General features: G+C 39.5%; 2 protein-coding genes across 3 annotated transcripts in view; one reads left to right on the top strand and one right to left on the bottom strand.

The window, feature by feature from the left end:
• LOC127429090 (E3 ubiquitin-protein ligase UHRF2-like) overlaps positions 1–14773 on the top strand; it is a 54739-nt gene extending 39966 nt beyond the window's left edge. Inside the window, exons 9-16 of one of the 2 annotated variants that reach the window (XM_051677886.1) lie at positions 43–147; positions 460–566; positions 654–816; positions 5249–5386; positions 6116–6329; positions 7165–7316; positions 8784–8882; positions 9480–14773. In XM_051677886.1, coding sequence (XP_051533846.1) covers positions 43–147; positions 460–566; positions 654–816; positions 5249–5386; positions 6116–6329; positions 7165–7316; positions 8784–8882; positions 9480–9626 — 1125 coding nt within the window. In that variant the 3' untranslated portion in view covers positions 9627–14773. Of the gene's footprint in view, positions 1–42; positions 148–459; positions 567–653; positions 817–5248; positions 5410–6115; positions 6330–7164; positions 7317–8783; positions 8883–9479 lie in introns of those variants that run through there. The other variant, XR_007895223.1, reaches the window with a different exon arrangement.
• The window catches only part of LOC127429087 (guanine nucleotide exchange factor subunit RIC1-like), a 259906-nt gene that overhangs the window by 25515 nt on the left and 216890 nt on the right, over positions 1–17501 (bottom strand). The window lies entirely within an intron of this gene.

Genomic DNA, 17501 nt, shown 5'->3' on the forward strand with positions numbered 1-17501 from the left:
AGAGTGACTTTTCAGGTGTTAAACTGTGTTTCTGACTGTCAGGTGAGCGAGGCGGGCGTCCACAGGCCTCATGTCGGTGGGATTCACGGTCGCAGTAACGACGGCTCGTACTCGCTGGTGCTTGCCGGAGGATTTGAAGACGAAGTCGTGAGTGACTTGTATTTTTCTTTTCTTTTCTTACACAGTTTTAACAGGATATTATTTTTTCTATGTATTTCTGATGCTAATTTCTGATTATGTTCTGTTGCCGATCTAGACAAAGTCTGTTCCAGATATTAGGCAGCATAATCATACCTTCACTGCAAAATAGCATTTTCTTAATCAGTATTTTTGTCCATTTTTAAATTAAACATTTTTAAAACAAATGATTATTTAAAACGATTTCATGATGAGTTAAGATTATTTTTCGCACCCCATCGGTACCAACACTGACCTTCATGACCCTTCTGATGGTTTCAGGATCGGGGTGATGAGTTCACCTACACGGGCAGCGGAGGTCGTGACCTTTCAGGAAACAAGCGAATCGGAGAGCACTCGTTTGATCAAACTCTAACGCACATGAACAGGTGAGCTAAACCGTGCCGTCTCTGATGCTGAAACTACACGTTTATAAATTTCATGTTTTATGTTTTTGTTGACCTCTGACCTATCAGGGCTCTTGCGCTGAACTGTGATGCCCCCCTGAATGATAAAAACGGGGCAGAGTCACGCAACTGGCGGGCGGGAAAACCAGTGCGAGTGATTCGCAGCTCAAAGGGCCGACGAATCAGCAAATACGCACCGGAGGAGGGAAACCGCTACGATGGGATTTATAAGGTACACAGAATTCAGTTTTGGCTTACAATAGTGTAAAATAAGGTTATTGCTGTTAGTGATGATATTTAGCTCTGAATTTATTGATTCGACAAAGTAAAGTTTGATCTGTTTCTCACATATATATATTAGATGTTATATGTGTGAAGCAGAACAGTTATGTTGATTATAATTACATCTCTAGTTTGATTTGTTTACTTGGTCTTCGGTGAGCCACTATCAAAGAAGTACCATGGTACCACTTACAGGGGTTTTCAGAAAGTGATTTTATGGTTTTCATTGTTGTCATGGTGATCTGGGCACTTCAGCACTAATGCTCCAGGTTGTGGACTTCTATTTTAACCAACATTTTCTAAATTTTCTCTAGCCGTCACCAAGGAAACATGATATTAGTAAAGAACGGACTGCCCCAACTTGTTGCCATGGCAACCTCAAGAGTTGTCTCAAGACACTGAGCCCTATTTTAAGAGCGATAGCGCTAATTGGTAATTCATAAGCCAAAGTCAGTGGGCGTGGCCGTGAAGTTTTGGTATTTTCGTGCAAGTATGCACTAAGTCGAGGCGCAAGTTGGTTTGGCGAAATTACACATGCAGAGCGCTAATGGGCTGGGTCAAGTGAAATTTAATTCTGAGGATCTTCTCCGGTTATTGCACCATCTACATCCTGTTATATATTCCATGCACTGTCAAGCACCAGCGATATAAACAAAGAAAACACATTCATAAGAAGTTGGTAGTGTGAATGGACGTTCTTTTGTGCATTATCTGTATCCTTTTATACACATGAAAAATGTGGTTCTCAACAGGATTTGGAGGAAGGCTCCGTTAAATTATAGAGAATGTAAGTATTATTAATCACATAGATCAAGTATTACACAAACTATAGTATTTTTCTTGTAGGTACTGAATACATCATTCAAACATTCACAGTGTAGTTTGGAAAAAGTATGTGAACCCCTAGGCTAATGACTTCAACAAAAGCTAATTAGATTCAGAAGTTGGCAAACCTGGCATCCAATTAATGAGACTAGATTGGAGGTGTGGGTTAGAGCTACTTTGACTTATAAAAAGAACTCAAATATTTTCTGCTTTGCAAAAAAGAGATCTCAGAAGACGTACATATAATAGTTGCTTTGCATAAAGCTGGAAAGGGCTAATCTCGAAGAGGATATAACGATATGGAATTTCAGGTCCGATACAGTTAACTGATAATTCACAGCTCATTGTGGCTGATGCTGATAACCAATATTTTAACAAAATTGTACATTTTTAATCCTTTAACCTGGAACTGCTAGCTACTTCACTAAAAGCTTCTCATTTGAATAATATGTGTCATGTAAAAGCTAGGAATTTTGACTTGCTGCTATTTAAGGTTTGGCTGATGTAACGTGAACCATAAATGTGCCTTGTGGCAAGCAGGGCGGGGCCGAGTGGAGTCTGGGCAGAGCGAGGCCGGGAAGATAAGTGGTGAACAAGTTCCACCTGTGCGCCACACTGGTCTCGTGTTCCAGTGAGGGGCGGTGGGAGTATTTAAGGAGAGGAGACAGCGGCAGATGGGCAGAGAGAGACACACGGAGCTTTCCCTTCATTTCCCTAAAGCTTTGGTGCCGAAACCCAGGAAGGAGGAAGCTGGGACCGGCTTGACAACACACGTAGACATTTACTGTACAACTAATCATAACATAAAGCAACTCCATGTGCTGCTTCCCTGTAGACACGTCAAACACAAACGCACAGCTCCATGTGTCTCTCTCTCCCCGTCTGCCGCTGTCTCCTCCTTATGAAATGTGAACACGGCAATCATAATGGGAATAGGTAACATTATACAGATTGAATAGTCATGAGTCGTAACATTCTAAAAGTCTCGACTCGTAAAATACAACAAACACATTTGTTTCACTCAAGCTAGTGTTTTTAGCCATCGCTGTGAAACTTTTCAAGATCTATGAAATCTGTTGGGTTGTTTTGGGGCTTGTTTTAATCATAATGCCGTGCTGTTAGTAATGATGTGCAATTTCCCACATTCTGTTTGTTTCATTAAGAAATAAGAGAAAATGATCGCCCCCAAGTAACATATATACATGTTTCTGTTTAATGCCTCATGAAACATAAACAGAATATGGGAAACGGTATGTCGTTACTCACAGCAGATGATCCTGAATTAAAACCAGACCCACGGGGCCTGGGTATCTCAGCGAGTGTTGACGCTGACTATCACCCCTGGAGTCACGAGTTCAAATCCAGGGCGTGCTGAGTGACTCCAGCCAGGTCTCATAAGCAACCAAATTGGCCCGGTTGCTAGGGAGGGTAGAGTCACATGTGGTAACCTCCTCGTGGTTGCGATTAGTGGTTCTCGCTCTCAGTGGGGCGCGTGGTGAGTTGTGCGTGGATGCCGTGGAGAATGGCGTGAAGCCTCCACACACGCTATGTCTCCGCGGTAACGCGCTCAACAAGCCACGTGATAAGATGCGCAGATTGACGGTCTCAGATGTGGAGGCAACTGAGATTCGTCCTCCACCACCTGGATTGAGGCGAGTCACTACGCCACCACAAGGACTTTGAGCGCATTGGGAATTGGGCATTCCAAATTGGGGAAAAATGATATCCTACAGGATAATGTCAGGGTGTCTGTGCGCCAGCTGAAGCTCAGTAGAAGTTGAGTGATGCAGCAGGACAATGACCCTAAACATCGATGTAAATCCACTACAGAATGACTTCAAAAAAAGAAAATCCACCTTTTGGAGTGTCCCAGTCAGCGTCCAGATCTTAACCCAAAAGAGATGCTGTGGAATGACCTGAAGAGAGCTGTTCACACCAGACATCCTAAGAATATGTCTGAGCTGAAGCAGTTCTGTAATGGTCCAAAATTCCTTCTGAATGTCGTGCAGGTTTAATCCGCAGATACCGGAAACACTTGGTTGAGGTTATTGCTGCCAAAGAAGGATCAACCAATTATTAAATCCAAGGGTTCACTTACTTTTTCCACAGCACTGTGAATGTTTAATGTGATATGTCCAGTAAAGACATGAAAGATTATAATTGTTTGTGTGTTGTTAGCTTAAGCACATTGTGTTTGTCTATACTTGATGAGATCACATTTTATGAGCAATTAATGCAGAAAACCAGCTAATTCCAAAGGGTTCATATACCTTTTCTTGCCACTGTATGTATAACCACTTCCTGTAAAATCCAGATATTTTACCCTGTCCAGCGTCTTCCACCAGCCTCTTTTGCAGTGAGTTAAAAATCATTCTACGACAACAGGTGGAAAAATACCAGTTAAATACCAGTATAAATTAGATCATAAATACAATTGTAACGATGTTGGCAACAGGCAGACGAAGAGACGATGACGATGAAATAAAGATGAACCCAAGTGCAGTTTATTTACAAACGTGGAATCCCAAAAAACCCTAACTATAAACATGAACATAAACTACTTGACTTGACATGAAACTAGACTTGGCTTGACTTAAACAAAACAACAAAGTTACATTCGCAATACCTTATGAGGGCATAAATACAAGGACATGGGTAACAAGTAAACAAGACAACCAATCACAAGACTAAACTAATAAACAAGATAACAAAATGAACTTAAACCAAAAGACAAGACTAATAACAAAGTAATCAAACAAAGAACTAATGAAAACAAGACACATGAACAGGGGAAACACATGACAAGGTCACATGAGGGAACAGGAAATCACATGACATGAACAGGAACTAAACTTGAAAATAAAAGACATGAAAAACATGAACCAAAACACAAACGTGACAACAATAGTAAATATAACCTAAACATAATAATGATAAATTATTATTTTTGTATTTATTGAATTTTTTCACCCAATTTGGAATGTCCAATTCCCAGTGCGCTTTTAAGTCCTCGTGGTGGCGTAGTGATTCGCCTCAATCCGGGTGGTGGAGGACGAATCTCAGCTGCCTCCGTGTCTGAGACCATCAGCCCGCGCATCTTATCACGTGGTTTGTTGAGTGCGTTGCCACGGAGACATAGCACATGTGGAGGCTTCACGCCATCCACCGCGGCATCCGTGCTCAACTCACTACACGCCCCACCAAGAACGAACCACATTATAGCGATCACAAGGAGGTTACCCCATGTGACTCTACCCTCCCTAGCAACCGGACCAATTTGGTTGCTTAGGAGACCTAGCGAACTAGTGAAACTCCAGGGGTAGTAGCCAGCGTCTTTACCACTGAGCTACCCAGGTCCCTATAATAATGATAAATTAAAAATAAACCATGACCTTTATAAAGTTTAACTCTAACAGATAGCGCAAACACTCCAACCCACGCCCACTTGCGCTTTGCGCTGGCACGAATATCGCACTAAGAATTAGTGCTCTCATGTAAATTGGATAAGACAGTGGTGCAAGTATAGTCACTGTTTACCGTGGTATATTGTTGTTCAGGTGGTGAAGTACTGGCCGGAGATCGGGAAGTGTGGTTTCCTGGTATGGCGTTACCTGCTGCGGCGAGATGATCTGGAACCAGCACCGTGGACGCCTGAGGGAATCGAACGGAGCAAAAAACTGGGCCTCAAAGTCCAGGTGAGGAGACACAACCGAGACAGGTATGATGACATTTACCAGGAGAGTTGGTGTGTTTGTTTTCTTTAGTAACTTTTGTAAACTTGGAAATCACACAAACCAGTTTTTCGAACTAAAATAAAAACTTACGTTTGCAAAAGAACAAATTAAACTGCAGCTGAAATAAGCTCTACAAATGAACAAAATTGAATATATATATATTTTTATCAATTTGGAATTCCCAATGCGCTCTAAGTCCTCGTGGTGGTGTAGTGACTCAATCCGGGTGGTGGAGGACGAATCTCAGTTGCTTCCGCGTCTGAGACCATCAATCCGCACATCTTATCACGTGACTTGTTGAGTGCGTTACCACGGAGACGTAGCGCGTGTGGAGGCTTCACGCTATTCTCCGCGGCATCAACGCACAACTCACCACGCGCCCCACAGAGAACGCCCCACATTATAGCAACCATGAGGAGGTTACCCCATGGGACTTTACCCTCCCTAGCAACAGGGCCAATTTGGTTGCTTAGGAGACCTGGCTGGAGTCACTCAGCGCATCCTGGATTCGAACTCGCGAACTCCAGGGGTGGTAGCCATCGTCAATACTCACTGAGCTACCCGGACCCCCCGTTGGTGTTGTTTTTTGGATTTATACTGTTATGTGTTTCCTGTAACACGGTGAACTCTACGTGCCAATAAAGAGCTTTCAGCAATCTGTAATAATGATTATCTGTCTGTCTGCTTCAGTATCCTCCTGGTTATCTGGAGGCGATGGCCAATAAGACGCGTCGAGAGGCGAGTGTCAAAGCGGTGGGCAGGTCCTCACGGGGCAGAAAGAGAGGTCGACCGCGTTCACGGGCGTCCAAAAAAGTTGAAGAGGAGGAGGAGAAACCTATGATGGACATGGATGAAGATCTGCAGAGTAACGGCAGTGAAAACAATCCTGAAGATGACAGCACAAGTACAGTCGCACGTTACACCTCTCACCAAACACACTCACCTGTCCAACCGCACATTATGAGGCTTGTGCTGGGGAAAAAAAAAACAGATTTTCTGATTAATTGCTATCTTCATTTGAACGATCCCGAGGGGCCAGGGGTGCTCATTATGTTAATCATGATCGACCAACCGATCTCAAGACAACCACTGGTTGATCACATTAACAGACCGAAAGGAAGAGAGATGATAAAGAGAAATGACTCTTTATGTCCTCATTTCGGCTCCCGCGCACCGTTACGTGTGTGCGCTATATGTGCGCGTGTGATCTGAGAGCACTCGCAGAGTTGCGGTAATTATGTGATAATTGATAAACTTTTAGGAGCTTTCTTCCTCTGAACTTTGACCTGGGAAGTTCTTTTCCACAACTTTTTGTATTTTCAAGTTTTTAATATGAACATGAACATTTAACATGAAATCAAGGGGCAAACATTTTTTTAAACTATTAATTACTTATTTCATTTGGCTTTTTTGCGCACTTGTTAGACCTTGCACTAATGCTTGACCTGAGAAAACAAAAGGAGTAAAAATAAACACATAAATAACAGTGAATAGAAGTGCTGTACCAGATGAAGGGGACAACTAATTTTTTTAGGCACATTTAAATATATTTTCTTAATGTGTAAAACATTATAGACTCTGTTACTCTTGTCTTGAATAATTACTTGAGAACTTCAAACAATGTTTACTCAAATTAGTTAGTTTTTGGTTGTGGTATTGAAATTGGTATTGAGAATTGACAAATTACTATCAGATGTAAGTAAAGTGTGTGTGTGTGTGTGTGTGTGTGTGTGTGTCAGGTGTGTGTGAGGAGCAGAACGAGCCGGAGGTGAAGCGGTCGAAGGACGTGGAATCGTTTGTTTTGTCTGAACAGCAGAAGAACCTGATACAGGAGGACGAACCAAACAAGAGAGCGTGGGACGAAGCTCTGAGCTTCCTGACGGAGGGACCGGTACACACACACACACACACACACACACAAACACACATGCGTGCGCACACACACACACAAACACACAAACAAACACACATAAACGTACACAAACAAACAAACACACACACAAACATAAACATACACAAACAAACATACATACACAAACAAACAAACACATAAATATACACAAACAAACACACAAACATAAACATACGCAAACAAACAAACACGAACAAACATAAACAAACACACACACATAAACAAACATACACACAGACAAACATAAACGCACACAAAAACACACAAACACGTGCATACACACAAAAACACACACTAACAAACAAACACACACACAAAAACACACACTAACAAACAAACACACACACAAAAACAAACACACACACAAACAAACACACAAGCACACACAAAAACACACCTACAAACACACACACACACACATACAAACACACATACACAAACAAACACACACATACAGACACACACACACACACTCACACACAAACAAACACAGACACACACTCACACACAAACAAACACAGACACACACTCACACACAAACAAACAAACAAACACACACACAAACATAAACATACGCAAACAAACACGAACAAACATAAACAAACACACACACACATAAACAAACATACACACAGACAAACATAAACGCACACAAAAACACAAACACGTGCATACACACAAAAACACACACTAACAAACAAACACACACACAAAAACAAACACACACACAAACTCAAACACACATAAACAAACGCACAAGCACACACACACACACACACACACAAACAAACAGACACACACAAACAAACAGACACACACAAACAAACAGACACACACACACACTCACACACACAAATAAACACACACACACAGACACACAAACACACTCACACACACACACACACAAACAAACACAGACACACAAACAGAAACACGTACAAACACACACTAACACAGGCACACACACACAAACAAACAGACACACATACAAACACACACACACAAACAAACACACACACACACACACAAATAAACACACACACACAAACAGAAACACGTACAAACACACACACACAAACTCACACACTAACACACACACACACAAACAGACACACATACAAACACACTCACACACAGACACACAAACAAACACACACACACTTGCACACAAACAGACACAAACACACACACACACTCACTCACACACACAAACAGACTCACACAGACACACACACTCGCACACAAACAGACACACACACTCACTCACACACACAAACAGACACACACACTCACACACAGACACACACACACACACATTTCATTGGTTGTTCTGGACAGGAATCCTTCATTTTAGAGTGTTTCTGTAACAGAGCTGCACAGATGTGCCCTTACAGTCAAGATAGTTACTATGGATACCATCATGCATCACTTCCTGTTGTCCTGCAGAACTTCCTGCGTAAGGTGGAGCAGCTCTTCATGTGTGTGTGCTGTCAGGAGTTAGCCTACCAGCCAATCACAACCGAGTGCTCGCACAACGTCTGCAAGGTTTGTGTTTTACTACAAATACACTCATGTTCTTCTGAACCTTTACGACTTTCCTTCTTGTGTGGAGCACAAAAGTAGATGTTTAACAGAATGTTCATGCTGCTCTTTTACATATTATGAAAAACAAATGGTGACTGGGGCTGTAGAAACTTGAAAAGTGCACGATTATTGGTGACGACATTAAAACAACTTCAAATCGGGTCTGTTCCTCACATGAAGCTATAGTATGACTTCAGAAGACTTGGAATATAGCGCGCAAGTCATAAGGACTGCTTTATTATAGTTTATGAAAGATATCAAACCTAGTCTCCATCCACTTTCATTATATGGAAAAGAACAGCGTGAACATTCTGCATAAACCTCCTTTTGAGTTCCACAGAAGAAAGTCATACAGGTTTGAAACGACATGAGAGTGAGTAAATGATAACAGAATGTTTATTTTTGAGTGAACTATCCCTTTACATCAATGCAGTTCAGCACTTAGAGGACAGCTCATGGTCAAGTAACGATCACATTGAAGAGTTTTAGTTTGAATGAAACTCAAATATATCTTCAGCACTGTTCTCAGATCTGTAACAGCGTTCTGTTGTGTTTCAGACGTGTTTGCAGAGGTCGTTTCGAGCTGAAGTGTTTTCCTGTCCCGCCTGCCGTCATGACCTGGGCAAAGATTACAACATGACCCTCAACAAAACCCTGCAGCTGATCCTCGATCAGTTTTTCCCTGGATACAGTAAAGGACGATGAGTCACACACACACACACACACACACACGGGCTCTCAAAACAACACCAGCCTGACATTTGCATTCAAAGACACGTGACAAACGCACATCGTCATGACCACAAACTCAACGGACGCTGTCTGGCCCTGCTGAAGAACGAAACGATCACAGAGAGAGAAATAAAGTGATGGCAGACATCATTTCTGTTCATCAGGATTTAATCAGTTGCCTAAAAATATAAATCTCAAGGTCCAAGGTGAATCTCACAAATATCCAGGTCATAAGTCACTCCGAAATCAAAAGACAGAAATAAGAAATTAAGATAAGAATTTTCATGACAGTTAAAAACATTTTCACCCCAGATTGTCATTACGGTTATTTTTCAGATGTTTTATTTTTGGGTTGATTTATTCTCATTAGAGTTTCATAAGATAATTTTTATTTTTATTTAAATCAGCATAAAAATACTATAAAGTTTAATACTTTTAATATGTATAATTTTAATGTTTTAGTATGTATAAATACAATTTAAAAATATATGATTATTATTTTATTTTTATTTTATTTTTTTTGCATTACAGTAATGAGAATTTAGGGGAAAATGGTTTTAATTGTTATGAAATAATTAGTTAAATAAAAAATTAAAAATGTATGTCCCTATAAATAAATCTTAATCATTCTAAAAAAAATTATTATTATATTTTTTATTTTATTTTTTGTGCAAATATAATTATATAAAAATGTTGGGGTGATTTTTAGGGTGAAATATGACAGTATTTGACTGGTTTTGTGAGATGAGAACAGATGTCTAACGCTGAGGTCAATAAACTGCTTTGAGGATTTTGGTTTTAATGCAGATAGTTCAAAGTTGTTCATTGAATATATGATCTTAAAGGAATATTCCGGGTTCAATACAAGTGTAGCTCAATCAACAGCATTTGTGACATAATGTCGATTACCACAAAAATTAATATCGACTTGTTCCTCCTTTTCTTTATAAAAGCACAAATGTGTGTTCCAGTGAGACACTTACAATGGAAGTCAATGGGGTCAATCTGTAAACATTAAAATACTCACTGTTTCAAAAGTATAGACACAAGACATAAACAATATGTGTGTTAACATGATTTTACTGTCATAAAATCACTTACTAACCACATCTGTGTAACAAAGTTGTAAAATTGGATACAACGTTACACAGATGCTTCCATTCTATTTTATTTTAAAGAAAATGAGGAACAAGTCGGAATACATTTTTGTGGTAATCAAAATTGAACCCGGAATATTCCTTTAATTAGTATTTAATTTGCTAGTCTAATCAACCCCAAATCTTCAGGACAATTATCCTGTGTATCGAAAGTGAAAATCTGTCAGAATCGCTCCAGGACGGCATGTAAATATGGAGTAAAGGTCCTGAACTGCAGTTTGTCTCCTAGGGCTGGGCGATAAAAAATGTTACAAAATATCGCGATATCCAATTATATCGTCAACCCCCCTTGTGAGAGTCGGTGAATATATTTGCTTTAATGATTTTGCTTTAAAATTGTAATTCATTGATTGAACATGGAAAAACTTAGACATTTCTAAATTCAAATTGCACTTTAAACTAAACGAAAAAGCAATTAAATAACAAAGTGATCAAAACAGTCTTATTTAAACATTTACCGTCTCCAACGACTCCATCATGCAAGTATCCGTCAAAGATAACAGGTGGAAAATTAATAATATCCTACAGATTAATTACTAAAGACAATTATAAATGTAAAGATAATAATCATCATAATAAATAAGCCTAATAAATTCCCTTGTGTTTCCAAAATAATGCTGTCAAACGTGTGTTCTTATCGACTAAATTTTAGGTTCAACGTGTCTTGTATTACTTTATGATTTAATCACTTTCATCTTTGTTTATTTAATAGAAAGATATATATTACTGAACCTGCAGAGTTGCGTTCACAATGCATGTCAACCATGTGGAAATAACGAGAATTAAACTCACAGCACCTCCTGAGATAATCGGAGATCATTTGCAGCATTCTTATAGACGACATTATTCTTGCAAACAGTTTTCAGATGAATGAAACAGAGAAAAAGCGTGAGAACTCTCTACATGCGCTTGTTCCTCGAGACAGGGTCCCGCTGCACGCCTCTGAACAAACAGCGAATCAGACACGAGCATTGACGGCTTTTCTTTTGTCTGTTCTTAACAATATAATAAAGTGTGTTTCATCAAGCGCGAGTCTTTGTGTCTAACAGCATTTCTTGTCATGCGTCACTCCGAGGCGTCTTACAGGTCGCCCGTCTGTTACGGGTAGATGAGCAAAATGACCTGTGCATGAAATGCATCTGGACGAGGAACTTACGAACTGGATTCAGCGTTGTCGCATTTGGAGGGTGGCGGGTGCTAGTTTCACACCCTGGCTACTGTTTAATGTATTTGCCGACTTCCCAGAGCCATGGTTTTGCCATTTCCTGATATTGTTGATCATCGTCTGTTCGTAATTGGCATCGGGATCTTTGTAAGACATCGTCGATATCCGATTGCATTGTCCTTTCGCCCAGCCCTATTGTCTCCCTTGAGCTGATTATTCATTTAAAATCCAGCGATAAACAGAAGTCTGATCTGAGCTGCACGGGACCTGCAGAATGTTGATATTCATCATGTAAATGGAGTGATAAAGAGTTTTGAGGCTGATCTGGGGTCAGACGGAGTTATAAAAATCAACTACGATTCAGATTTTAAACTCATTCACTGAAAAAGTTGTTTTCATAAGCAGTATTTTTATTTTATTTTTTGTCTTGTTTTTCAGTTAAAATATGTAATCATTCTAACAAAACCAGTTTGACTTGAAAATGTAATTAATGGTGCTGTAAGTGATTTCAGCCGTTCTACACCCACGAGACTGAGCCGTTGAATTAGCCACGCCCCCTTGTTCCAAAACCCCGCCCTCCAGAGATGCCAAAATGAGCTTTACTGAGAGCAGAATCGGTTGTTTAAAACAACCGCAGCAAAACAGCGCCCTCCACTGACAACTCTTATGAACAACATGGCATAAAAATGGCATTAAGCCTCAATAATTCACTGCAACTACAATACTATGAGAACATGCAAAATGATTGACAGGTCGAAAGCGTCATTGTCCGTGGACACATTTTTGTTTGTTGTTTAGAGTCTAGAGCTGTCACAGAGACCGGTGAGATATCTCACGACACTTATTTCAGTAATATCTCTCAGGGAGTACAAACATATTTTTGCATCCCTTTCCATGAACAAAATCGCGTACAGCACCTTTAATTGTATCTTTCTTGTTTTAAGCATAAACCTCATTAAGTGCTTTAATCTTAATGTTTGTCTCAGTTTTGCTTCTCAAGTTGTTTACCTGTTTTTACTGGAAAACAAGACCAAAATACTGATTTGGTAAATAATATTTTGCCGTCTTAAGGGAGAGAGCATGTTCTCACTTCCTGTCTGTTGCTCGTATTGTTTGTCTAGTATATGGTGATTGCCCTTTTGCATAAAAGATTCTTTTTTTTTTTTTTGTTTGTTTCAGGAAATGCAAATGTACAATGTTTCAAGCTTATACCGTTGTCTCTACAGCAAACTGTGATGTGTGTTGCTTTCACATGATATAGCGTCTTTGTTTTTCTGTTTTCTTTGCTAAAGCAGTTTCATTTCCAGTCCTGCGCATACTCACGTGTGATCTCTCTCGCTGTACTGATGCGCTTCAGCTTTACTGTGTTGTTAAATGTTTTTATTGCACTTACTAAAGATGATAAGAGATTTTCAAAGCTGAAATGTTGACGTTCTGAAGCTGACGGCACATTAGCCGGTGAGAGTCGTTGGTTTATTTTCCTAATATTATTTAGTTCCTGTTCTGCTCTTATTGTTAGCTCTTTAAATGTGGCAAATTTTACCTGCAGTCGCAGCAGAAACATCAATTGTGATTCCAAATTTTATACATGGTATAATAATTGTTATGTACTTATTAAATATTTTGATTCCAGAAACAGTGTGCGGTTTCTGTCAATGACATCACAGCGCCTGATGGATTCAGTTTAAGATTTGACGTTTCACACATACTGAAGAATAAAATGTTCTGCTGTTTTGGGTTTTATTAAGGTTGCTCTTTCATATCTCAGTAGACTGACATGATTCTCATCATTTACTCACACTCATGCCATCCCAGATGTGACTTTCTTTCTTCTGCAGAACAGAAATGAAGATTTTTAGAAGAATATTTCAGCTCTGTTGGTCCATACAATGCAAGTGAATGGTGACCAGAACTTTGAAGCTCCAAAAAGCACATAAATGCAGCGTAAAAGTAATCCATAAGACTCCAGTGGTTTAATCCATGTCTTCAGAAGTGATATGATAGGTGTGGGATATTTTCACTATAAATTCTCCCTGCTCAGTAGGTGGCGATATGCACGAAGACTGTGAATCAACAAAAACACAAGAAGAAGAATGTGGAAGTTAAAGTGGTAAAAAAGAATGAACCACTGAGTGTGGGATCTCCAAGTAGTCTGAGAAGCTTTCTGAATCGTTCTGTCATTTTAAAGGTGCACTTACACTGGCTTACACTGACACCTAGTGGCCTGGATGCTGCATCATTCAAACACAGTAGTTTTCCGTTATCAGTGCCATTGTAGAAATGCACTATGCACAGTAAACCAGGATTAATTTAATGCATGAATGAAAGTGTCCAATAACAGGGCAGTTACTGTGATCAAGCGAGTAGTAAGTTGGTCATGTGACCCTTGCCCCATGTAGAATAAAAGAGCTTTTTTAAGGTTACTGATATGACTCTTCATCTCACTTGAGTGGTCATGACTTTATACACAAGTTACAAAATTAATTTTCATTTCTTTAGGTGTAAAACTTTTTAAATGAGGAAAAAGATTACTGAGTGCACCTTTAAATTTAATTGGACGACACTGGTGGCTGATACCAAGTATTTTACTATCATGAACTGTATTAACTATTGTATTTGAAGGGGAAACTGTGGTTACCATGGTCTGTTTTTGTAAGGGACATTTAGAATAGCATACTACTCACTATTTCTGCACTATGCACATTTTAAGTATGCACAGAATACCTGAATTGATTTGCAAGTGTGAGGAATACTGTATCCCATAATGCAATGCATAATGCAGCTTGAACAGTTTGAGTATTATGAATAAACCAGAGAAGGGGAATTGTGCTTATTTTTTTATGAAAATAATATCACAATGCAAAAAAAAAAAATCATAATGGTCCTATACAGATGCTTTATTTTCTTTAATGTGAAATACAATAATTTTATTATTCTTTTTACTTTGATTTTGGGGTAAAATGTGAGCTTGTTTCTTCACAAGTTTCATGAGAATCACCGTTTGAGTTTTATTTAAGTCTGACCTGTTATACACCCCTCACGAGTCTATAGAAAGTCTGTTCTGAACCTCTTTCACCATCAATAACACAGAAATAACTGAACTGGTGGGTAAAGTTTCTGTATTACTGACAATTTACGGAGGGACTCCTTCAAGAAAGAGGGATTTACTCCAATAGCTTTACTGAATAGTAGATTATATTGTTGATTTTCCCAAACATTAGGATTTGGCCTTGATGTGTAAATCGGGCAGAATGAGCTGTTGTATTATATATGTTCCAAACAGTGGCGTAGCCAAGGATGGGCTGGGGTGGACCTGGGCCCACCCAAATTAAACCCAAGTCCACTCTGAATATTAGAGATTATTCTTTGATTTCAAATTGATATTTATAATATAGTTAAAAATGCAGAAATTCTGATTTGCACATATTGCAACATATTCTGAAATATGTGCATACAAATTTGGGCGAAAACATCAATTTTTATTGCGGCCCACCCAAAAGTAATTTCCTGGCTACGCCCTTGGTTCCAAACGAGAATCATTACAAAAGATACTCTGGCATGTTTATAGGTTCATGTTTCAAGATGGGAGCAAACTCAAGGTAGCAGAGATTAGAATGAACTCTGATTTACTATTCTGCTTAACTTTAAAAAGTGCACATAGCGTTTTCTTTTTGTTTATTTTGGTTTATGGTTAGCACACAGTCCACATCAGTTCAAACTTCTCTGGTGAAACGGTAAGTCAGTCTTGTGTGATGCTCCTGTTCTACCTGCTCTGTACGGGACTTGAACCGCCGTCTCCGGCATCGGAGGTGGGTACGCTAACAAGTAGGCTAAAGGCTCTAGCATCAGCTGCTAGTGCACCTCTTGAGGTTAGGAAAGTGAGGTTTATACACATTGCACAGCTATCTATCAGCTAGCTTCCGTTATACTCACCCCCCCCAAAACCTCACTCCCATCTGGGTCACGGCACCATTGTCACGCTCCTGTTCTACCCACTCCATACAGGACTCGAACCGGCATCTCCTGCATAGGAGGCAGGCATGCTAACAAGGAGGCTAAAGGCTACAGCCTCTAGCATCAGTCGCTAGTGCACCTTTTGAGGTTAGGAAAGTGAGGTTTATACACTTTGCACAGCTATCTATCAGCTAGCTTCCGTTATACTCACCCCCCCCTAAACCTCACTCCCATCCGGGTCACGGCACCATTGTCACGCTCCTGTTCTACCCACTCCGTACGGGACTCGAAACTGCGTCTCCGGCATGGGAGGCTGGTGCGCTAACAAGGAGGCTAAATGCTACAGCCCCTAGCGTCAGTCGCGAGTGCACCTCTGGAGGTCAGGAGAGTGAGGTTTATACACATTGCACAGCTATCTATCAGCTGGCCACCATTACACTTGCACTGATCATTCACAACTTTAGGGTAAGAATTACATTTTAAACTCGGTACTATAGTTGTAATTGTTGTTTGTAATCTAACACATTTTAAATGATCGACATCCAAGCATTCACACAGTGACGGGTGTGATTCGGTATTATTTTCATCTATAATCCCCTGCACTGACACCTGCTGGTGAAAAAAGTCACTGCATTTCAGTTTGATGAAATGTTCGTATAAGAAGCACTCTGAGGATTCCAAGTATGCATTAATATTACCTCTTTAAATGATAATTTATTCACATTTAGTGATGTTCAGGTGCCCGTAGATAAATGAATAAACACTCAGAGAAAGAGAACTGGAACATTTCTCTGCTTATGATATGTCTACTGCATTCAGCATTTATATGAATTAAAGGTGCACTCAGTAACTTTTGTCTTTGTGTCATCTTGGACTTACACTGACACCTAGTGGTGTGGATGCAGCATCATTTAAAAACAACAGTTTTCAGATGCCATTGTAGAAGTTTACTATTCACAGTCAGCCATGATTACTTTAATCCGTGAGTGAAAGTGTCTAATAACAGGACGGTTACTGAGATTGAGAAGTATTCGGCTGGTCATGTGATTACAACATGGCAGCCCCCATGAGGGGACCCTCCCCATGTAGAATAAAACAGCTTTTATAAAGTTACTGATGTGACTGGAGTCTTCATTTTAATGTAAGTGCTCATGATTTTCTACATATATTGCAAAATTACAGTTCATGTCTTTATGAGTTAAACTTTTTTTAATGAGGAAAAAAATTACTGAGTGCACCTTTAAGAAATATAAATGTGTGTATAAATAGCTTTCATTTTTAAATAGCGTATTTGTTCTTGTTTAAAACTTGAGATAAAACTTGTGTTTCCTTATACACTTCAGTAAATACATTCAATTGAGTAGGAGTAGGCAATATTTTATAAAGGATAAAAGAGAAAATAATGAGTGATGGTGCGTGGTACAGTTAACCCTTGTGCGAACTTCGGGACATTTTTGTCTTTTAAATTTTTTTTTTTTCGATCATTTGTTAATGCCAATGGCATAAATTTTGCCAAAGGTGTGAATTTTTGGGGGAATTTTGATATTTCAACCTCAGTTCCTATAATACATC

The sequence above is a fragment of the Myxocyprinus asiaticus genome, chromosome 38 (genome assembly GCF_019703515.2).
Source record: "Myxocyprinus asiaticus isolate MX2 ecotype Aquarium Trade chromosome 38, UBuf_Myxa_2, whole genome shotgun sequence".
NCBI lineage: Eukaryota > Metazoa > Chordata > Actinopteri > Cypriniformes > Catostomidae > Myxocyprinus > Myxocyprinus asiaticus.